The sequence below is a fragment of the Thunnus thynnus genome, chromosome 12 (genome assembly GCF_963924715.1).
Source record: "Thunnus thynnus chromosome 12, fThuThy2.1, whole genome shotgun sequence".
Taxonomy (NCBI): domain Eukaryota; kingdom Metazoa; phylum Chordata; class Actinopteri; order Scombriformes; family Scombridae; genus Thunnus; species Thunnus thynnus.
This window is the reverse complement of record NC_089528.1, coordinates 3,872,123-3,895,955: the sequence shown is the minus strand read 5'-3', so window position 1 is coordinate 3,895,955 and position 23,833 is coordinate 3,872,123. Positions and strand designations below refer to the sequence as shown.

Genomic DNA, 23,833 nt, shown 5'->3' with positions numbered 1-23,833 from the left:
TGACACTAGAAGGCTGTTTTCACATGAGTGGGAATTTTCTCTGTGATCATTCAAAATCTAATTTTTAGGGGTCGGCCTACAAGCATGATTTCTCAAATTACAACTAATTTGAAAGCCAAATCTGGTATACAGTATATGTCTTACTACATGTATATCTTTAATATACTCTTACTAGTAGTCATCTCAAATACAACAATCACAAAATCATCTATGACAAACATTTTCTTAAATTTTCTGTCCTTTTCTTTATCTGTTCTCAGTTTGCACACAGAACTACTAATCCTTACCTGCTGGAACAGGAACAATAACAGCTAATAGATTACAGAACCTATTTAATATTTTGGTTATTCTTCAAATTTATAGTAATAATATTCCCTTGTGTGATAGATTTAGTAGCTACTCTCGCTTGTGCTTCATCTTAGTTTTCCCCTTTCATTTTAAATTGAATTAAGTGGTTGTTAGCTAGTTGCTAACTTCATCTGTCTGCTGTTTTGTGCTGGTACAGTGTGTTTATCAGAGCTTTTTCACTGAAAACGATGCTGTAAAACTGAATTAAAGTGTTGTAAAACAAAAAAGAGATCTAAAAGAGTATATAGCAAAGTTATTTGATTCAATGTTAGTATGAACAAAATAATGATTTGTGCAACTTTAAAAAACTTCAAACTTTACTCTCATGACCCTGGCATGTTGTTTTCTGTCTGTCTCACTGACCTCCCTCTCCTCCCTGTTGTTCTCTCTGTGCACTGTTACTGTACAGACCTTTGATCAGAGTTAGCAGATCAGTAAACATGTCGATCAGCCCCTTTATCTGCTCTACAACTCTGCAAAAGCCAAATGTCTGCGCTCAATCCATGTCAGTTTTTAATGTTTGTGATGTGAAATGTGTAAACCTTTTGCTTCTTTGCCGTTCATTCCTATATTCATTATCACAGATCTCAAATCAGAGGCTAAAAATGTCCTTGCTTTGCACAGGATGCACACCACATACTTGGAGGACTGTGGGTTCAGAACTGTTGTGTTGAAAGTGGTCATGACCTCTTTTGTCTGCCCTCGCTGTTGAAAAGTCAGTTTTTGCAGATTGTAGTTTACTGGGCTCTGTCTAAACCCTGCTGAAGCAAGGACAACAGAAGATTTGACAGTTGTCGTCTGTGTTTAATAAGGGATTCACTGATAACAGCTGAGCAATAAGGATGTCACCTTTTGTGCAGAAGATGTTTCCTTCCAAACCATGGTGGAAGAAATAATGTAACAGTTCTATAAAATAACTAATCATATACTCAAATCATACATAATCAACTCATTTTGTGTAACTGACAAATTCACCTTTTGTTTTTTTACAGACTTTCCAACCCTGCTTGGGAACCCTGCTGTTGGTTGTTGACTACATGTCAACAGTCTGAAACTGGTATGTCTTCCATCACTTCAACCACTACTTCCACCACTTCCCGCTAAGGAGATACTGCAATAGTTTTTGGTAAGCATTACGCCACCTACCATGTATACACAACTCTCTGAAATAGGTGAAATGCTACTTTTCTGTATTTGAACAGTGTGGGCGTGTGGTGAGCAAGTGCACACCCAGAGGAAAACAGTTAATCATTAGACGTAGTTAGAAACAGTTAGAAACCTTGTTGGAATTTCACATGGGTTTTTTTCACAACATGTGTTATGGAAATATTTTTCTTTTTTTCTTTTTTTTGGCAGACATGCTTAAATAAACTAGAAGAGATTTGATTTGTCAACGCTATGTGTTCATCATCACTTGATGAAATCTACAGGTTAATCAACAGTTTCCTGGGTTCTTTCCACACTGTTCCTCTTAAAGACATGCAGCAGTGACCCTCACCAACATGCACACACACTAAGTTTCCTAACAGGGAGGTGTACCCAAAATACTTCCTGTACCAAATATTCAGCTCCTACATGCATGCAGTTACAAAGCAATACATTTACAGTGCGTTATTTTTCATTTGTGAGATTTATAGTAGGTCACTATCACATCTCAAAGGGATATTTGAGGTATATGAATGTACTCCTGCACTGACCTCATAACCATTAGTATGGCATGAAGTGTGTTGTTAATTGGAAATAGTTTTAGATGTGTATCAAAGGGTTCACAGAGATGAAATACATCATCATTACATTGTGGCTGGAGATCTGCAGCATTCACTCACAGTGCAGTATTGCCATTCAAGTTTCTCTTTCTCTCTCTTTCAAAAATAAACCCAGACTGGAACTCAAAAAATGTTTTTCATATAAGGAAAATGTTGTTTCATGGTGACATTCTCTGCTGAGCAATGGGAAGACTATGTTATTTTTCTGAAATATTAATTATTATAACACCCACATCTGTTAAGGGGATCCTCTTGGCCCATTAAAGGTCTGCACATGCATTCAACCACCACCTGTAAACTCACTGAATACACGAAGGCCTTTAAAACAACCGTTCAAACACTGAGTACAACTTATGTGTTTTTTAAAGGAGTACTCCGTTGACTCAGCATTGCACTCCTATATTGTCAAACTCACAGAGGACAGTATAAAATAAACAGTATCAAAATTGATGCAAAGATATTGTCTTTTTTATTCCGGATGTTCTCCTTCCTACCTGACACGTACATTACCCACAATGCAACTCAATCGCATACAGTACGGTGGGTGGTTGGGGTGTGTTATGCTAGTAGCAGCTAATGTAGCCTGGAACTGTTAGCCTCCAGCAGAGACGAAGAGCTACAGAGGTCTGCTAACCTCACTTCTTTCTAACTCCACAACCCCAGATTGTTTTCATTTTCAAACTTATGGTCTTCAGACCCAACTGACGCTGACTCAACATCACTTGAGGCAATTTATCAGATTTCGCACAGCTCCCTCTGGAGACACAAAAGGCTTTATACTACTTTTTTTATTTATACAGTAGAATTCCCCAACACCTTGAAACACGCTGATGTGGAAAATCGATTGAGTTCCCCTTTAAAGAGGTCTAACAATTGCCAGGGAGGGCTTTAAGTAATGTCGACCTCCTATTAGTCATTTGTATTTATGTTTTATGCATGTTTAACATATTTTATTATCTCTTTTATACTTTAATCTTAATATATGAAGCTAGCAGTTCATCTCTACGTCGGTGGTTGTGTTCAGTAAAGTTTAATAGACAGCAGACAAAGTGAGTTGTTTAACACAAGTGTAACTAATAACATTATTAACAGCTGGTTTGAAATAATTGCTGGAACGGAGCCATCAAGCAAGCAAGTCCTCTTTTGCCATAGCTACTAGTACTAAGTAGATTCAAATAAAACATTGAAAATAGCTGATATGACTAAGCAGATCTGCCATGAAATAGCTGGGGGAAATATCATGTTGGATCTATCCATCCAGCTACACTGAGCCAGAATGATTTCACACTGTCTAAACAGCAAAGTCCTCTTAACTGATGGAGAAATCTGTGTGGAGGTCTGATGGCTGGAGAACAGTCACTGGCGACAGTTACACCACTGCTGGTGCTTTGTGTATCAGTGCAAATACTGTGTATGTGTAAAGTGGGTCAGAGAAATCAGGCCATCCTGAAAGAGGGGATGTCTAATGTACTCTGTCAGCAGATGGTGCCAGAGAGCTAAAAGACAGAGTGTGAGAGACTTGCAACAGTGATAAAAACTCAACCCAGAACACACAGAAACACTCCATAACCACATGTAGCACATCCCCAAACCAAAGAATTGTCTAATTCTATCTTACAAATTAAATGAACTAAAAATGGGTAATTCTCTAGTTTAGTTATTTCAATCGTTCAATGTCTCATACTGAATTTTACTGCTTCTAACAGGAGTTGTCTGTTCCTAACATCATCTCAGACATTGTTCACAAGTGAAATCTTTATCTTCAGTCTTCTGCCATCAATGACACCGGCTGCAAGATGAACCAACAGTTGGTTGAGTACTTGCCAAATGATTGATGAAAAGCATTAAAGACATGTTGAGCTAAATGTTTTCTGTTTCAATTAAATAAGAAAATAGGTAATGCCTCTGCATGTGCATTAGGGCTGAGAAACAGAGCCCCAGTGTAAAAGTAATTGATTTTAGACTTCATGTGTATACGCTTGTAAAAGATAATCTATAAACAAAGTCTATTGGATCCAGAGCATGGCTGGCAGGCGTGCTGTACTGCTGCAGTGACTACCACGCATGTTGTATCTGCATTATCTAATGTCCTTTCCTTCATTGCTGCCTTCTATTCAAGTATGTTCCAGTGTCAGGGAAGAACTCCAGAGCAGGAACCAGAGAGGTTCAGGTATTTCCAGTTTAAGCAAAGATAAAGACATGAGGCTACTGTGTAGACCTCCATTTGATGATAGTCTGCAGGACTCTCATCCTAAAAATTACATGTGATAAGAAACATTAGTATAGTTTCTCTGTGTAACCTGGTTACTTAAGTACATGTAAACATACTGATGTGATTCAGACAGGGGAGACTATTCCTGCTAATTAAGCCTCTGGGGGAATCCCTATCATTTCTAAATGTCAGAGTTTAAAGGGGCATTCCACCAATTTTACACATCTAAACCTATTCATTTACCACGAGGAGTTCTACTCTGGAGGATCATTGTGTTTTTGTTTTTTGTTTTTACTTTAACAAAACTCAATTACAAAAATCAGACATCACAGCTTGAAAATATATCATATCATAATCATTTTCAAAAAAGATATAATAAATACAACCAAACTACCTCAAAACATATCAAAAATTAAATAAATATAAAATAAATAAGTTGCTTTAGAGACTTAATGGAATCTTTGGCAAAGCTTTTTGGCAAAGCTTTTTGGCCCTAAACATCTTAGAAACACATCATCTAATGATTTGGCTAATCTAGATGACATTACCCTGGCCTCCAGGAATCTGGGAGTTCTTTTTGATCAAGATATGTCCTTTAACTCCCACATAAAACAAATTTCAAGGACTGCCTTTTTTCACTTACGTAATATTGCAAAAATCAGGCACATCCTGTCTCAACAAGATGCAGAAAAAATAGCCCATGTATTTGTTACTTCTAGGCTGGATTATTGCAACTCATTATTATCAGGCTGCCCTAACAAGTCTCTGAAGACTCTCCAGTTGGTCCAGAATGCAGCTGCACATGTGCTGACTAAAAGAGATCATATTTCCCCTGTCTTAGCTTTGCTGCATTGGCTTTCTGTAAAATCAAGAATAGAATTTAAAAACCTTCTCCTCACATACAAAGCCCTTAATGGTCAGGCACCATCATATCTTAAAGAGCTCATAGTACCCTATTTCCCCACTAGCACTGCGCTCCCGGAATGCAGGCTTACAGTCACCAAAAGTAGAATGGGAGGCAGAGCCTTCAGCTATCAGGCTCCTCTCCTGTGGAACCATCTTCCAGATTCGGTCCAGGAGGCAGACACCCTCTCTACATTTAAGAGTAGGCTTAAAACTTTTCTTTTTGATAAAGCTTATAGTTAGGGCCGACCAGGCTCGCCTTGGACCAGCCCTTAGTTATGCTGCTATAGGCCTAGACTGCTGGGGGACTTCCAATGATGCACTGAGCTATTCTCTCCTCTTCTCCATCTGTATGTATTCTTTTACCATTAATGCATGTTACTAACTTGACTTCTTCCCTGGAGTTCTTTGTGCTTTCTCATCTGCAGGAAACCCCATGAACCATGCTGACGTGTTGGCGTCCTTCCTCTGTCCTTCTCCAGCTGTTGCTGTTTGTTGCTGCTAGTCATGTATCTATTGTTGTTGTTGTAGCTGTTGCTGTTCTGCTTCTCTGTATATTCCTTTTTTGTAACCTTTTCAAAGCTTCAGGCTTCTGAGACAATAACCCTGATGATGTCACACGGGTTATCTCAAACAGAAAAATGGAAGGTGTGGACTTAACAGTGTTTTTTTTTTTTTTTTTGGAGTTCGATCCTACAGGGACTAAAAATCAGGATATTTCTGCCTCTGCTGCTTTTATTTTAAAACTTAAAATAAATCTGTCTCTTGTGCAGTACTACAAAAAAAAACAACTCTATATAGAGAATTTATAAGGTATAGAACTATAGAGGCAGAAAATGAAGGAGAGGTTGGACCATATTGATACTTCTTCCTACTCCTTTCAGACATATAGTATTTATTTATGTTGTTTATGAGAATTTGTTTATTAGTATATGTTAACTGCTCATTTTATTTGTTATCCTTGTTTTGTTTTTGTTTTTTACTTGTTTGTGAGATGTTAGAAATAAATATAAACATACTAAATTGCTTGAGTACCCTGAGGACTAGTAGTCCAGCCCCCTACTCACCTTTTCCAGGAGTGTTGTGTTTTCCTGCTGTGCAACATTCTCCCTTTCACTGTGGAAAAATCTCACTCTGCTGTTGCCCTTTGCCCTGCAGACACCACCCCCCTTTTCTTCACCTAGCTAGCGTCGCTGTCCCATGAAAACCATGTATCTTCAAAACCTTGCATGAGCTTAGAAAAACATCCCTGTTTTCAGCTTCGTGATAATGCCTTTGTCAGATAATCCAATGGGTTATTTAATTTGATAATTTACTTAATCTTTTTAATTTAAAAACTAGGATAATTCTCTCAAGCCGTAAGGGAATACTTCATGTGAAAATTTCAAAATCAACAAAATTGGAGATACATGGTTTTCACTGGACAGCAATGAGGAGCCAACAAGGGCGAGGTTCCTTAAGGTATTACACAACTGTTCATGGGATCCATGTACATTTTCTAGCCCCTCATAAAAGACCACTTTGCCTTGGGTCCCCCACCCCAACCCCCCCCTCCCCTTCCCACCCCTCTAGCAGCCTAGCCTACCAAAACAAACGCTCCCAGGGACACTGAGGTGCACTCCACCATGATAAAGTCGCAGTTCAAAGTGCGGGTGTGAACCAGCTGAATCCAGTTGGTCAAATAGCCACATGTACTATACTGAGGTGTGTCTATAATCCAATTCTCTCTTATAATCAATATATTCATATAATTATTCAAGGCTGATTTGCTTTGGTAAATGTTTTGGAGAAAACATAATGCTACCTTGATTTAATTTATTATCAATAGAACAAAATGTTCACATTAAACATAACTGCGGTTCATTCACTGTCAATGTTGTCTTTGTTTTTTATAACAACATCAGGTAGCAACTAAAGCAAGGTTGTATTTATGCAAATAAATACACTTGGCTAAGGTTAGAGAAATATTATGGTCATGGTAAATACAGTATGGTTGAAGTATGGTGAAGGTAAAGGGCCATTACATTAACCCGCTGGGTGGCCAAGGGGCAAAAATATGTTGTGGGCCCCTTCCCTGTGAGGGAAATCATTGTATAAATTCTTGTTTGAACTTGTGAAAGGTTAAAATGCTTAGTGATAATCATAGAAATCATGTTTGTGCATCAGAACAATATGTTCCTGTGTGAAAGAGAAACAAAGAACATGTGTTTATTCTGAAACAGATCTTGACATGTCTGTTTGGCTATACTCATGCATAGAGTAGTCACAACAACCTCTAGAAGTTGGTCTGAAACAGATTAAAAATATTCACCTCACTCTTTGGGGATCACTCCTCTATAGCAGCTTGTATGTCTGTATTGAATATGAGTGTATCATGCACTGAGCATTAAAGTAAGTGTGACAATAATATAATAATCATTGAGAGTTGTCTCTTTCTTCATTGAAATCAAGTGCAAAAGGTAAAACGTCACAGTAATTTTGGGGCTCATCTGGGATGCCAATCTCATCACTCCTTTGACTATTCTCCAAACAGGTCAAATCTTGGCAGCTGGTGAAGGAAACAAAAAGGTCACTTAAGACCCAGGAAGTCAAGCTCTCCTGAGGAGGGCTTGTAAACGACTCCCAGGGTGAGAAGACACTGTCTGTGATGATTATAGACAATGGTTTGAATGACATGGCATCTGAAATTAAATGAGAATACAGCATTGGAGACCACTAAAGACATTTGAAAAGTAAAGACATTCCATCAGGGGTCAAAACCCGTTGAAAAAGGAATAAATGAATAATATCAATTGATTGTCTGATTGAGTGATTAAGAACCCAAACTGCACTACCATTTTATTGTGCACTACCCAAATAATCATTTGGGTAGTGCACAATAAAATGGGTAAAGGTCAAAGTAAAGAAGTTCCTAAATTCTCAGGATGTACGAAAATGATGAGTGATAAACATGGACCATAGACTTATAGGCACTTACAGTTGTGAATTTAAACACTGTCGGTTCCCTGAAATGGCATTTTCGGTTGACATTTTTACCAGGCTGGTAATCCACTCATATTAAGGTTAGGCAACTAAATTGGTTAAAAGCATCTCTGATGTGAGGATTTGCTGCTTTTCTCACTCTCCAGATTGTTTGTCAGATATAACAAGTTTGGATACATTACCTTGGGCTTTGGGAAATCATGATGAGCATATTTCAGCATTTTTGACATTTTATAGACCAATCAATTATTTGATTAATGGAAAATGAATAATGAAATAATAATGAAAATAATCAGCAGCCCTAAAATAATGTAAAAATCAGCTCTGAATTAAAGTGTGAAACTCTGGTCTTTGCTGTTCAAGTCAAGAGCTTGTTGTTTTTGTTTTCCTGGGCATCCACAACGTCTCCTTTCCAACAGCTGTTCACTGTGGTAGAAGAACATAATGAATTGGAATAGAATGTTTCCCATGGTGGCATTAAATTCACTCTAAAACATATTGGCCAATGCAAATTAGGCCCTGGTCACATTAAAATGTGTCTCGGGTGATCCGATCAGCACTCAAGACACATTGAGCACACATTGAGACCTGAATGCTCAGACCACATTCAGAAGTGGTCTTTTAGCAATGTGTATGCAGTTGTATTTGAAGAGAATTAATAAGAAGCAGCATTGCTATAATCATGGCATTTGTAAGTCCTCCAAATCAAACTCTGGAGAACCAGCAGTACTTTTTACAGTTTTCCAGCGGGTGATACTAGTTTTTCAAGCACATACAAAACCAAATAAACTCCTGCCCTCCTCCCACAAACACACACCCATCATGCAAATGACATTCCATTCAGGTGATTAGATCACTCCAGAATCACTACTCCACACAGTGATTAGGTCAGTTGAAAGCTCTTTGAATGTCTCCTCAATCACTCAACCATACATACAGTATGTGAGAACAACTGTCCTTCTCACAGCACACACCCACCCACACACATTCACACATGCACACACCCGGGGGCTGTGATGTCTGTGAGCTGACCAAATGTGAGATATGCTTGTGAGATAACCAAATGGTCAGTGCTCTGCAGGAGGTGTTGGGTGTGTGTGTGGATAGCAGGGCAGTGGTGAGAGCTGTGAAAGGGTGGATGTGGGCAGAGATTTGAAGAGACTTAAAACCTGAACAAGTTCAATACAATTTAAAGCAACTGCTTAGTCACTGAGTGCTGTAAAAGTGCAAACCCATTTATAGATGTTTATGAAACACATATATATCACATATATATCTAATGTGGTGTTCTTCAAGGTCTGAATGATGACAAATATTGATGGTGGAGAGTCATCTGCAAGTTGTGCATATTTTCTGTTTTAGTGAAAGATGCTTAAATGTTCTGTAAGTTACCTCAAATATATTCACCCACTGTCTAGCAGATAGCTTGGTGTTAACTCATCAGAAATAATGGACCAGGATGTCAGGGATATATCCTCATTACAGAAAATATTTGGGGAAATGAACAATATTAGAAATGATTAGGTTTGTTTATTAGCCTTGGGTGGTTAAGTTAAGGCAAACATTTTATGTGGTTATGGTCAAGGGAAGCATTTCAGAAGCCAGTTGGCAATGCTAAAGTTCCAGGGAGCCCACTCTAACATTAACAGAAGCTACTCACTTAATTGCCTGCTAGCATTAGCAAACATTTACTTTGTTTTACCCAGAGAAGCTGACAAAATGTCAATAAAGATGTTTCTTTTTACTTGTTAAAACAATGAGTGAAATAGAAATATAGAGAGACAGGTGATTGGATGGATTAGCAAATGATCAACAACAGTTGTCTCATTATGACAGTAAGACAAACAAGATGTTTACCATAATGGCAGCTACTACTTTCTGATAAGCTACCTGTTATAAGGGATTTATAAGCATTAATCAACAGCTTTATTAATGGTAATAAATAATATGTTTTATAGATCATTTATGAGGCATTAATAAGAATAACATTTGGGTTGCCAGGTTGTGGAAAATACTCCAGCATCAAACTTGCTCTGTCTTTTTGGCATAATAACATAATAAAATCAATGAGCACAGTTCCATTGACCTGCTTCGGTTTCAGGGTCCCGGTAATGTGCATGGATGCTCAAATATAACACAGCCATTTTTAATGTCATTAGTAACACATGTGAACCCTACTATGACAGGTCAAAACTTTTGCTGTTACTGCTGGATACATTTTTAAGTTTGTCTGGTGCAAAGCTGCAGACCTCTATTTTATCTTATTAAAACTGACTGATGGTAACCCCATGTATATTCAAAGTCCCTGACTTTCAGCAATACAGTCAGAAATAACATGGACACCACAAAATACTGTACATAAGAAGAAGAATAGGACATACTTTATTAATCCTGAGGGGAATTTCAGTGTTACAACAGCACCGTCCAGCACACATCACACACAACAATAGAACAAATTAAAATAAAATAGTTAAATAGTAAAATTGAAATGGTTATTATTATACATTCTGTAGTAATTATATAAGTAGTATCTAATAAAATGAGAGTAGTGAAGAAGATAAAAAATAGTTATTATCCATTGTGCAATGATTATATACATAGTATATAATGACATATGATCAAAAATAAATCATATATTCTAAGGCAATTCTGACTGGCCATATGTAGCTGTAAGCTTCCACAAACTTTCATTTCTCCTTCTGCATCAGAAGTTTGTGAATATAAAGCATATGCAAAGTTATTAGTAATGTATTATAATTCTCATTAAAATGTCCTATAGCCTAATTGAAACCACAAATGAAGTGGACTTAAAACCCTATCCACATTGCGATTTTATTATTAATAATTTGACTGTACTGTCAGCCATAAATCGGTATACTGTTTTTGAAGCATGTTTCTGTGTTGTTATGTTTGATATTTAAATGTTAAATGTGTGGAGGGGAAAAAGATCTTCCATCTTGCCACGTTCAAGAGGACCGGAGGGGGCGGGGCGAAGATAAGACTATCCACACGGTTGAATAAGCTCAACGCCTCTCAAATTCTATTGGCCAAAAAATTACAGAGTCCCGCCTTTTTATCCTAAAGCAAGTCTGTCATTGGTTGAGATAGCTGTCAGTTCGACTAGGGACGGGGTTTCTATGGTGCTGAGTTTTATGAGGCAGCAGGACAGATTTTGATTTCTTTTTGCTGCTAGAAATTCAGCCTCCGGCTGCACCGCTCTTCTCCAGTCCAAGCTCACCTCGCACAGCTGCCAGAGAGTCGCCATGGCTTCAAAGAAAAACGCCAAAGTGCACGTAAAATCCAAAGGTGGGTTGCTGCTTCTCTTTTATTTTCTATCACGGACTGCAGTGGCGGGGATGATGCGTGTGAGCCTTCAGCTTTCACCGTCAGCCAGCTAATCTGCTGTCAGGCTGTTGTTTCATTCAGGGCCATGGTCCCTAGCTAGCTGGCTAAAATGGTGTCGACGTGTTTGTTTAACGTTAGCCGTGCTTAAACTAGGGTTATTGACCATGTAAACACTTGAAATTTAAGCACGGCCCTGCTTCTATTACTGCTTTAACACGTCGACACTGTTGTCCTTTTACGCACAGTAATTCCAGCGTCGCCACAACGATATAATCCGACGTTATCTAATGTATGGACAGTAAAGCTCATATGCCTCATTGTGTGTAACACATGACAGTTAATGTTTTAAAAGACTACTGTAAACTCATTATTGCTGTTTAGGAACACAGCAGCGGTTTCTCTGGTGTCCCGGCTGGTTGAGCCGAGGCTACTCCAGCTCTCGGGATTACAGCGGGGCACTGGCTCGTGTGTGTTTATAGCTTCTGCACAGTCTGTACTCTCTGTGTGGCTTAATGTAGGCCTAGTCATCGTCAGCGTTTGGGTTTGAGTCGCCTAGTTGTACCAGCATTGCTAGTTTGTGTGCGGTGTACCCCGGGGCGCAGGCAGGGCTCAGGGCACCCCGCCCCCATTCCATCCAGTCACTTATGGAAATGCTCACGTGTCAATATGAGGAGCCGGGGGTGGGGTTGTACGTGGCTCCCGGGGGTCCCCACGGGTACCCGACCCCGCACAACAGATATTTTATCCATATGTCTGCTGCGTGAGCTTTGTTGCAGAGAAAGCGTCGCGCGTTATTTAAATGTCTGACTAACTTATATGGCACGCGCCCAATGTGCGAAGTGACTCTAAAATCAATGAAACAAACTTTGCGTGTAAAAATTAATTAAGTTCCGAAAACTCCTGGTTAGGTTAACTGGGGAAAAAAGTACTGGTTAGATTAAGTGTACGTCCACTTTACGTATTATGTCTACCTGTGCTGTACCGTGGACTGGTCAGTGATAACTTTCACCCCCATGCTGACACGTGGCTGTGGGTAGATGAGTGGGAGCTCGTGTTGTGTATGTTGATACAAACTGTAAGAGGCAAGTGTGGTAGTCTACACTTGTGAGTACACTCTGTCCTTTACTGACTGCACAGCACTCCCCCTTATAGTACTAGAGAATGATGCTATCCGGATACCACAACAAAGTAAAGGAATCCAGAGTTACTAAATGAAACCATTGAACACCCTTATAAATGGATTTGTATGTGGTATTTCGATGCTTTTGTTGATTCTGAAACGCAGCAGGTTACACAACAATTTCCAGATGAATGAATGAATGGGGAGCTGAAGGCAAACAGCACAATATATAATGCAGCTTTAAAACAAGTTTTTCTTTCATGGTAGTTATCAAAGCTTGATCTGCAGGGTGTTCATAACGTCCTGTGTTGTAGCAGTTCAAAGGCTGGTGTGACTGTTAGAAAAGTTCTGAGAACAAAATGTTCAGTTTTTTTTTGGGTCCGCCCACCACTGTGCCTATGCATGAACGTATGTTCAACAGTTGTCAGAGTCTGTGCTGGTGATCACTATGAAACAAATCAGCAAATACAATGGATCAGATATGACAGAAGACAAGGTCTAAGAATGGACAAATTCTCATTTTTTCCAGCACAGGATGGGATTTATTAATCTAAATTTATCAAGAATATAACATAATAAAGCAGTCATTTATCTAATTGGTAAATGGCTTTGATGGCCTACTGTTGTACTCTTTCAAAGACTAGAATTCTATTGTAGTGTTTTCCAGGTATAGTATTTTATGATAGTTAATTGCACACTATGCATGAGAGCTGAAGTGCAGCCAGGTAGGTCATAAGTACAGTAACTCAAAGCAGATAGCAGTGCAACTTTGAAGGTTGCAGAGAAGATTGTGTGACACTAGAATGACTGAATGGGAATCCTGCCAAAGCTGGACCCTTATCTCAATGCTCTTACACCTACAGGCAAACGTGTCCTTTTAACTGCAGGAGCTCATGACGTCTTGATCAAAGAAAACTTGCACGTGAAAGTGGGGTTTTCTCAAACAGTGATGGGTTAACTGGTATACTTAATAGGAAGAGAGAGGCTTGTGCACTTTGTCTGTATTTATTTGAGTTACATCACATGATTAAACACTGCTAGTGGTTTATCAAATATTGATTTTGGCTCTAACAGTCAAGCTTGAAAGGAGAGTGTAAACAGTAAATTGTATGTTTTGAGGCATTCAGTGTGAAACTTATTATTGCAAGATGTGCTGATCATATGGTTGATTGGATCAGGTCTTTGAGAAGACATGATAAGGGTTTACCTTTTTCTGGTTTCTGTTGATGTATTTGTGCTTAACTAAAATCTTATTTTAGCTTTTTTGTTTTTTTCCTATTTCCAGTCTGTCATGTGGTGTTTATTTTTCTACATTATGTATCATTTAAATCCCTCAGGCCTCCTCATCCTCCCCTCTCCGGTTGAACAGTTGAGAGTTGCTGAAGTATGCAGAGCTGAAAGGGTAACAGCCTTGTCTGTTCCTCTGGGACTAATGTGTGATGTTGTGTAGTGTGCTTTGCATTTGCAGAATGTGTTCCTTTTGCAAACTAAACCCTGTAGATGGAAACATCACCATGTAACCTTGCATGATGGTGTGTGTTTGTGTCAGGGACTGAGTTTTGGCTTGGTGCTGCATCATACTCTGTTGTTAAATCACACCTTACAGTGCAGTTCATATATAAATAGCTTCATATATTAAATGAGTAATTATTGCACGTCTCCACTGTTATGAAGGACTCATCCTGGATGGGGTTACTTTCTATAACTCCTGACAGGATATTGGGGACCCTCATGCACATGCATCACCCATCTTGAATACTCATTCTGGAGATCAGATACATTTATATAATTTTTGGTGTCAGTATTGTTTGTTTATATGATTGCTTTACAGTAAAGACATGTGTAGTTAGTTCTCTGTTGCCTTCCATCATTGACTGCACCATACAGAGTCATACACATTTTACAGACCAGACCATTTCTGAAGCATCCTAAGGATGTTGATCCTGCAGCAGAATATGTAGTTTTCTCCTGATCCATTTCACATGCAGAGTCAACCTGGGGACACTGAAATAAATAAAAGTAACACATATATGGCACTGGTGTTTTTTTTTTCTGGGATTATTATGATAATGCAAAGTTATGTATCATAATAATTAGAAAGATGGGGTATTCATTTAGTTGCAGTCTGCAGCCCCACTGCTAGATGCCAATAAATCTTACACAGTGGCCCTTTAAACATTGCTTTCCTAACTTTGTAAAACAAAATGTAACAAATAAATACATAGATAATATCTGTATATTTACTTATTTGTTTAAAATTATATAGTGTACACATTGTACTGTCTAAGCCTTGTGCTTGGCAGTACTGAAACAACAGTAGCAACTCTGCTCTGGTGGGTGTGTCTTCCCTTCTAGATAATAGATTGGCTGAGATTTAGCCCTTTTTCACCAATACCCGATGGAGCTATTTGAGTCAGTATCGGACCAATATCAGTATAAGATTGGTGCATCCTTATTTTCTGTTGCCATGTTCTAGTATATTTAAATATAAGAAGTGGCACATGATATTTTGAAGTCTAGTAGTGTGCCAAAATTTGTTATAAAGCTCAAACTGAATCTTCTCTACTGTTGGAAATAGGCTTGAAGTTGTCAACTTGTAAAAAGCTGAAACTACAGCACTGTTTAACCAGCTTGTTTGCAGTCAGCCTGTGATATAATGTAATTAGCCCGACACTAGCTCAACAAACAACAGCTCCAGCTAATACTAGTGACTTTTTGGGGATTGCTCAGAACAAAGCCAGGCATGGGATTTGTTTCCTGCCTTTTTTGTCGTGGCTAGGTCAAAGCCTCCATCACTGGAATGCACCGATCACAGAGTGCATACCCAGATACTGGCGCCATGACATTGAATCGGCCAGGTCCACATTCAGTCAAGTGCTGCACTAAAGGAGTGGAAGTAGTTGGCTGGTGGGTGGATGTCTGTCATCCATCCACCTGTATGGATAACACATTTTGCTTAGCTGTTTCTCACATTTAGAGGTGTACCTGCTTGCTGCCAGGAGACACGCGTACACAATGATTCCATCATCATGGTCTTAGAGGTCTATCTATGTATATGTGTGTGTGTGTTGAAGAAAGTTCTCCAAAATGAGACATCCAGCAGGTCCTCTCTTTGCTTTTAAATTTGAGTGAGAGTCAGAGGTTGGCATTTAGTGAGCAGTGTCAAAGGTTAGAGAGTGGAATGTCTTCAAAGGTATACAAACCTGTGTGTGTACGCATGAGCTTGCATGCACGTTAAAAGCCCACGGGAGGAGAAGTAGGTAAGTTTGAAGGCGGTGCACAGCAGCCCCTTACATAAGACTCAAGAGGAACTGCTCAGAATGAACAATGTGTACTGAGCGTCACAGAGAAGAGACTGAGCAGAGAGAGTTTTCCATTTGTTTGGAAAAGAAGACTGCGTGTGTGTGTGTGCGTGTGTGTGAATTAGCTGCTGTGGTCATATGAGCATGGAGCGTGCAGAAGAACCAAGCGGTATGTTATTGCATGGTTTTTATGTTTCTGCAACAACACTTTCGCTGTGTGTGCATGATTGTGGAGGTGTTTGATGGTAATTTTTTTGTGTTAGCTGGAGACGCTCATATTAGTCTGTGCAAATATAAGGTTTGTGGGTGTATTCTGAGCAGTAAAGTGGTAGTTTTGTATCACTGATGTAATTGGTCTTCATGGCAGTAGCTTGTTACTGGATGCTTTTTGAAAACAAGCTGTCACAAAAATTAACTTTATCTAGTTTTATTTTGTTTATGTGGTCTTTGCTGTTTACTTGACTTCAGTGCAGGAGAAGAAAGAACAAGAATCTGACTCAGCTCTTTTCTTTTCAGTGTTGCTAATTATTCTAACAATGATCTGAATGTGTGAACCTGAATTTCTGGCTGTCAGACATGTAACGTTACAGGTATTGTCTTTAAGCAGCAATATCAGCCCTTTGGTTTACTTTGTAGCCAGAATAACACTGCTATAACATAGAGACACGGGAGTCAGATCATAACAAAATGATTGCAGTGCTGTACAGTTTGGCCTGACGGTTGTATTTGCTTATCTGTATCTTTTCTATCTTGTGTATCAAACTGAAATGAGACAATGGCATCAGAGTTTTTATTATATCTGTAATTCTGTTCTGTTAAAAGTTGTATACTGTTCTTAAAATCAATCTCAGGGGATTCTCAGGTGTTAGTTTTAATTTTACAATCGATTTTTCTCTAAATTTAGGTTTGAGAATAGCTGACTCAGCATGGATGTAGAAAAAAAAACTGTCTTTTGGTGGCTTTATCGGTGCGATTTTACTTTTTTATGGGTTGACGCCTGTGTGACTTTTTTTTTTTTTTTTTTTGTCGTGTGTCTGTGTGAGTATCTGCTGTAGAGCCCAAAAACAACCCCAACCCCCGCAGCCCCTCCTCTGCTATGTTAATGAGTGAAGCTTTGCAGGGTGGAGAGAGCCTCAGGCCACAGAAACGATCATATAAATTGCTGGCATAGACGAGCTGTGAGGCAGTTTAAAAGGTGGGTGTTGTTTTTAAAGGCCCAGTTTTTATGCAACCATCAATGTGGATGGCTTTTCTCAATACTGAACTGTTCATCAAAACCCATATCTACATCAATACATAACCGATATTACTGATCAGCAACATCAGTAATTATGTTAATGAAGGGAACATGATTGGAAAACATTTGAGTTCTTTTTACTGCTGACACCATAAAGAAAAAAATCAATTTACAATCATATACAGTTGAAAAAGGAGCTGGAAACAGAAATGCTGTGATGTTTTTTGGATAAATGGTTAATTTTCAAAACTGTTGCCATTAATTTTCTACCAATGGACTAATTGATTAATAAACTAATTGTTTCAGCACTATTAAGCCATGGTTGGCTGTGGATGCTAACCACACAATCATGTAAGGGTAGGAATCATAGTAACTTAACTATGATCACCATACTGCCCTTGATAACATCTTATCTGTGACAACAGAAAGAAACTTTTTTTGGTATGAGAGTATTTACTAGAAGCATTTTCAAGTGATATCAGTTTTTGGCTCACTCTTACTCTTTTGTTCAGTTAAAAAACTAGACACACTATATACTTCCTGGGATTAGAGGGCTAAATCTCTTTACAATGTTTATTTTATCTGTCATCATTTCACATCTGAAGGAATCCCTTTCATCACTAAGATCCCTCTGCAGTGTGTATTTGTTTTCATTTTGTATTGAATCAGATTTATATTAATATAGCCTCACCCTCCACCATCCTCCCTCAACCCAACATCTCTGTGACCCAGTGTAACCCCCTGAGAATGACAACAGAATTCAACCCAGGTGTTCACAACAGCAAATACAGACTGGAGATTAAACCTTTTTTTTTTTAACCTCAGTTAGCAGTTGCAAAATGGACATCAAATATGTGAGTTTTCAACTCTTGTGAACTTAAAAATCTTTCAGATGAGACAGAGGAATGGGGGGGTGGTGCTTTAAAGCTCGCAGTCAGCCTGGCAGTGATGTTGATGGCTGTGTTCTTCTCTCTCTGTGTGTCAGGGCCAGCTGGTCTAACAGCACTATAAATAACTCATTTGACCTCCAGTGCCATATCAAGCTCAGAGGAAAAAAAAAAAAAGGGACGGAGAGCAAGGATGACTGACAGATGAGCAAGAGAGAGGCAGACAATCAGTAGAGGGAAGAGGGAGGGACAGAAAGAGGGGCAGACAGGCAAAGCTGCTTTTTTTACTTGTTGCTGGGACTGCATGGTGTCTTTGTGGGCAGTCAACCCGTCATTCGGTTAGTCGGCAAGCCGGGGCCGCCATTTGGCAGGGATGGGTGATCCAGCAACTCTGGTCGAGTCCGCCACCCCTTCTGTCGTCACGGCCGTCCCCACGGTGATAGCCGGGGAAATGCAGGGTGAGGAAAGCGTCTGTTTTCAAGGAAAGCTGTCTAGAGAGCTGAGAAGGACAAGGCAGTGTGTGTGGAGGTCATTGTGTGGGCCTGTAGCTGCAAGATTAATAGTTGAGTTAAGCAAAAACTTCACTTTTTAGCAGGACTGGCAGCAGGTAGCTTCCTTCAGTTTTTTGGTCCTAGAGCCAAGATATCCACTTGCTGTTAGTGTATTAAGTTTTCTCAGACTTGTTATCTCAGTGATTGTTGTGTCAGTAGTGTATATATGCATCCTGAATTATCACTATACAATATTGGAATCGATTATTACGATATCGGACCACAATATGGAAAGAGTTTCTTTAGTTTGATAACATTTAGGTGAGCCAGGTTATTCAAGTAGTTCAACTTGGAATAGTACCAGTTGTAGATTACTTGTGCCTCCAGCTGTTCAGAGTATCCTTGACCCACATTCATGTCTACTTTTATATGAATCCAAACAAGGCTTAATGCAACATGCCATATTCCTCCTGCTTCCAGTCTGACCAGTGATACTGATGTTGTCAGCTGGGCTATAAGTAAGATGACAAACAAAAGAATTCCTCAAAGTGTCGGAGACTTGAAGAGGCTTAATTCAGCAGAGGGTTTTAACTACTAAGCAGGAGCAGCTCACTGGAAGTCACATTCTGCTTGTTAGTAGGTTCAGAAGGATTTTCAATTAGTAAATCATTTGAATTCAACCAGATTTTGAGCTCATGACTGTTACTGAAACTTTGGGTATGAATATCTTTGTTATTGTAGTGTTCTTAGCTGTATTGGTGTGTCTGTTCAGATTGAGTGTTTGCAAGGAACAAATCTACAGTTTATTTGAGTACTTTGAACTATGCTCTTTAAATGTGGGTGTCAGAGTTTGACCTAGCTCCATGTAGCGGACTTCCAACACCTGTTCATTTTCTCTGCCACTATTTTCTCCCATCGTGCATTGTGGGATGTCATCGGCACCCCCGGAATAGCATCTCACACATTGCTCTTGTGAATGTGGTTTACTTTTTCTGTTTCCATCGCCTCCGCTCCTCTCCCACAGCCACTTCTGGAAGGATTAGTGTATTTGCAGTAGATGACATGTGACTCTTACTGGTTTATATTTTTTTACAGAATCTGTTGTGAAATTTAAATGTCAAGTATCTTAATATTCCTCATAGTTTATATCAAGTCTGTCCACCTGGCACTGAGTTTTTTCCTGTTGTTGGAGTGACCACAGTGTGTGTGAGTGTGTAAAACTAAGATGAAAAATGTTTAGTGACAGCTCGGCAAAAGGAAAACGTCTGGATAGATTTGGGTGATACCATTGCTAATAATTCAGCATGTTTGATTTGTGTGTGTGTCTCTGTGGGCTAACCTGACTAGCATGGTTTGGCTAACAACTGCTCCACTGCCAAGGTTTCCAGGTAGACCTCGTAGTGACAAGTGACAAGTCCATTCACAGAAGTTTATTCATTTTTGTCAAAAGGTATTTGTAAGATCCTACAGCTGGAGAGACCTGCTGGGTTTAAAATGTGTTTGGATTGGTTGGTTGGTGCCTCACAGAGCTTGTTGATGAAACTGTTACATTGGCCTCCTGTCCAGCTCTGAATAGCAGATGCATGAATAATACTTCAACTGGGATCAAATCTGCCAGCTTCCTCAAAATGTAACCACTTACTCAGTACATCTGGTTCTGTGGCATACGATGGTTCACAATGTGTGATGCTGTGTTCACATGGATTCTGGCAGACGGTAGATGAGAGCAGGATGGTAAAATTAGGCCGCTACAGAATACCAGTGACGGTAACAGTAGATGGAGTTGTTAAAATATTTAGATTTTTGCTGTCCTCCGTGATGGAATTTACAACCAGATATTACATAGCTCCCTCCAGCCATTCCGTCGGACTGTTTCCTGTGACGAAGAAAGTGTCAGTCTGCTGTCTGACTGAATCCATGTGAACACAGTATAAAGTATGAGTACCAGTGTCGATGCAGCTGCTGAGACTGATTCTTCCTAAACGTACAGCATGGCCTGATTTTTGAAGGAATGCCTTTAAAGTAAGAAACATGTCAGGTCCTCAGATGATGAAATGACAGTCCTGTCACACTTTGTGTTGCAGACGGTACTAAAACCCAAGCAGCCAGTAAGAATGGGAAGAAGTCAGACTCTGGGTCCAGCGGCAGCGGCAGCTTCTTCACCTGGTTCATCGTCCTGGCCCTGCTGGGTGTCTGGACGTCCGTAGCCGTGGTCTACTTCGACCTGGTCGACTATCAGGGAGTCCTCGGTGAGTACACGATCCAACACACACATCCATTTGACTTAAAGAGGAGCTTAATGTGTTATTCTGTCTATAGCCTTTCCCCTGCATGCACCTTGCCAGAAAGGTGTGGCGGCAACTGTTATGGCTTTTTTCCTTCATCGTGCTTATATACCATCTGTACTAAAACACATCCACCTGCCATCTGTCCCTGAAGTGAACTTCAACCCTGATGAAGAACCAGTCTAACCATGATATTGACCATTGACAGAACACTACTGTCACATCAGCACCTACCTGACATGAGTTTATGCTTCACTCCTCAGTCCTTGTTTGCTTAATCCATTCTGTGTCCCCCACTTTCTTTAAACCGCATACTTTGGAAAATTCAATGCAAACCAGGCACTAAAAAAAGCTTGCAGCTGAGAGGCAGTCAAATAAAGTGAGTGCAAAAACATGAGAGGAATAAGAGCTAATGTACACGGTAAAGGGCCTGGCTAAACAGGCTTTTGATGAACTTGAGTATCCTAACATCATAGCTTGCATATCAATCACTTTTGTCAGCTTTGATTCTAAAGTTATGTCTCTGGTCTGTAGCATGTGGACCATAATTCACACTGCAACTAAGCTAAAGCCTGATCTATATATCTGCTTTACATGTCTGTAATCTCTGATCACATTATACTGTCTGTCACTAATCTGCATCCCTAATGGTTCATGTTCAGCATTCCTGTCTGCATAGTATTCTTCTATTAATGTATGAATATGTTCTGTTTTTTTCTTAATGGTGCTATAAATTCAATATTTATGTTTTGTGTTTTGCATGCAGACAAAGCTAAGGGCTTACAAATTAACCTGTCTGAGGCCTTGCAAGGTAAAGATTTTAAGGCATATACAGTATGTCTTTACACCCAATATAACATTTATAGTTTTTGTCTTCTAATTCTCCTGTAATGTTTCCCTCAATCCCTTACACTCTTCTCAGAGCCCTGGATCTAAAAGAGTTCTCCAGCAGTGTCATACTCGCACCATACTACACAGACTGTGCCTACAGCTGTGCCTGCTCCTTTAGTTGTGCAGTTGAAAAGTCACCGTGCAATTGGACAAATTGGACATCATGCACAATATGGACTAATTGTTGTAAAAGTTGAAGAGGAAACATTTTAGCCACTGCCAAACACAGACTTTTGAACAAAAATCTAACCTACATGTAATGACAAACAGTTATTAGAGGTTTCAGCTGAAATATTCACAACATGTTAAAGTATTTAAAAAAACAAAACAAAATCAGGTGCATGTCCTTAGGCTTAGATTCACTGGTTCTACTAATGAAAGTGTTTGTCACTGTATCACAAAATTGAGGAGAAAATTATACAAAAAAATCACAGAAATGTGACACCTTTGTCTTTTAATTTTCAAAAATTCCAGACAAAAACAATGTCAAGAATTTGAAAATGAAGTGATTGACAGATTTTTAGGATGTTATATTTCAAAATGTCATGACATCATCCTTGTTAAATGAAGTAATCTTCCTTGTTCAGAAACAGAACGTACTGCACAGCTGCTTTAGATCCAGGGTTCTTAACTTACCATCCTCCATCCTAAACCTAGAACACACGTTAGAGCTTCTCCAAGTGTTTTCTTATGCCACTAAAAAAAAAAAACTGTTTGGCCAAGCATCCCACAGTGCCATATTGGGATTTGTTTGGTAACAGACATTTCCATTATTAAGTCCCGGACTGTTGCCATTTCCTGTTTTTACCCACCTAGTCTTGTTGTTTCTCATACTCCCCCGTAGAGGAATTCACCAAGCGTTTAGATGATTGTGACTTTTTCCAACCTACCTGTCTAAATAAGGAGAACACAAGACACAAATTATCTTATGTTTATATGAAGGTCATTTTGCTCAAGCTAACATTTAGCCACTCACCTCCCGTCTCTCATCAAAGAGTGTGTTGTCTCCCACAAGCTCGATGCATTTCTTTAAGTGTCTGTCAGTGTTGAATGATGCATGTAAATCCAAATAGAAGTTATCAATAATATGTCTGTTTCCTGTGAGAACAAACAGTAAGTCTACATGTGTGTTTGTCACTGCTGTAGGTAAACTGGTGGCATACGATACAGATGGCGATGGTGATTTTGATGTCGAGGATGCTAAAGTTCTGCTAGGCAAGTTGATTTATCTCCAACTTACGACTAATATCAGTGTTTATCAGTGTCTTACAGAAATGGAAACAAAGGGAATCTATATGTGATAGATCAGAAACACAGTTTACTCAGTTTGACCATTTCTGCAGGCCACTGATAATGTGTGTTTTTGTGTTTCTTGATTACATTGAATTGCATTTTGGGTTTCTTTTGCATGACTGACAATCATATAGCTGTTACCATAGAAACAATTTCATCAGCGAGCAGAAGAAAAGCTCCGCGAAACACTCACACCACTTAAGACCCTCTGGGAGGTTTAGTGTGTTTTCTTAACTGGTTTGTAATCTGAAAATAAACCACACGCGTCTATTTGAACGTCCCCACATTAAAAGAGTATTAAGAGTTTTAATTAGTCTAAGATCTCTAAAGCTCCCTGAAGCTTAGGCCTCCAACTAAGAAGGTAGGTGCTGTGTAGTAGCGCTATAATAAACCTCCGAGGTTTGTCAAACAAGTTGTTATTAAAGGATGGAATTAATGAGGTTCACCATTATCAGGGGTTGTTGTAATATTCCTTTTGAAATAATGCTAAATTAAAGCAAATGTGGAGTTCAGTTGCCTACAAGCAGACCTCTTACACACACACACACACACACACACACACACACACACACACACACACACACACACACACATAACTGTACTGATTTTCTATGTAAATGTTCTACATCTCTGTCTTTATATTATTGTATCTATGTTGTAGCAGTAGTTTTTGGACCCTCTCTCTTCTGTGTTCGGGACAACAAGGAGCTTAATAAGAAATGTCCCACTTGTCTTCAGTTTTATTCCTCCTGTGAAGTCTGCTGCATGTTG

General features: G+C 39.2%; 1 protein-coding gene across 7 annotated transcripts in view; it reads left to right on the top strand.

Annotated features, from left to right (window-relative positions):
- Nucleotides 1–11,356: 11,356 nt before the first annotated feature.
- Nucleotides 11,357–23,833, top strand: part of asph (aspartate beta-hydroxylase) — a 31,042-nt gene continuing 18,565 nt past the window's right edge. For 3 of the 7 annotated variants that reach the window (XM_067604849.1, XM_067604848.1, XM_067604850.1), the window contains exons 1-4: nt 18,292–18,560; nt 20,678–20,842; nt 21,645–21,689; nt 22,916–22,984. In XM_067604849.1, coding sequence (XP_067460950.1) covers nt 18,476–18,560; nt 20,678–20,842; nt 21,645–21,689; nt 22,916–22,984 — 364 coding nt within the window. In that variant the 5' untranslated portion in view covers nt 18,292–18,475. Of the gene's footprint in view, nt 11,518–16,001; nt 16,148–18,291; nt 18,561–20,677; nt 20,843–21,644; nt 21,690–22,915; nt 22,985–23,833 lie in introns of those variants that run through there. The other 4 variants (XM_067604851.1, XM_067604853.1, XM_067604852.1 and 1 more) reach the window with 4 other exon arrangements.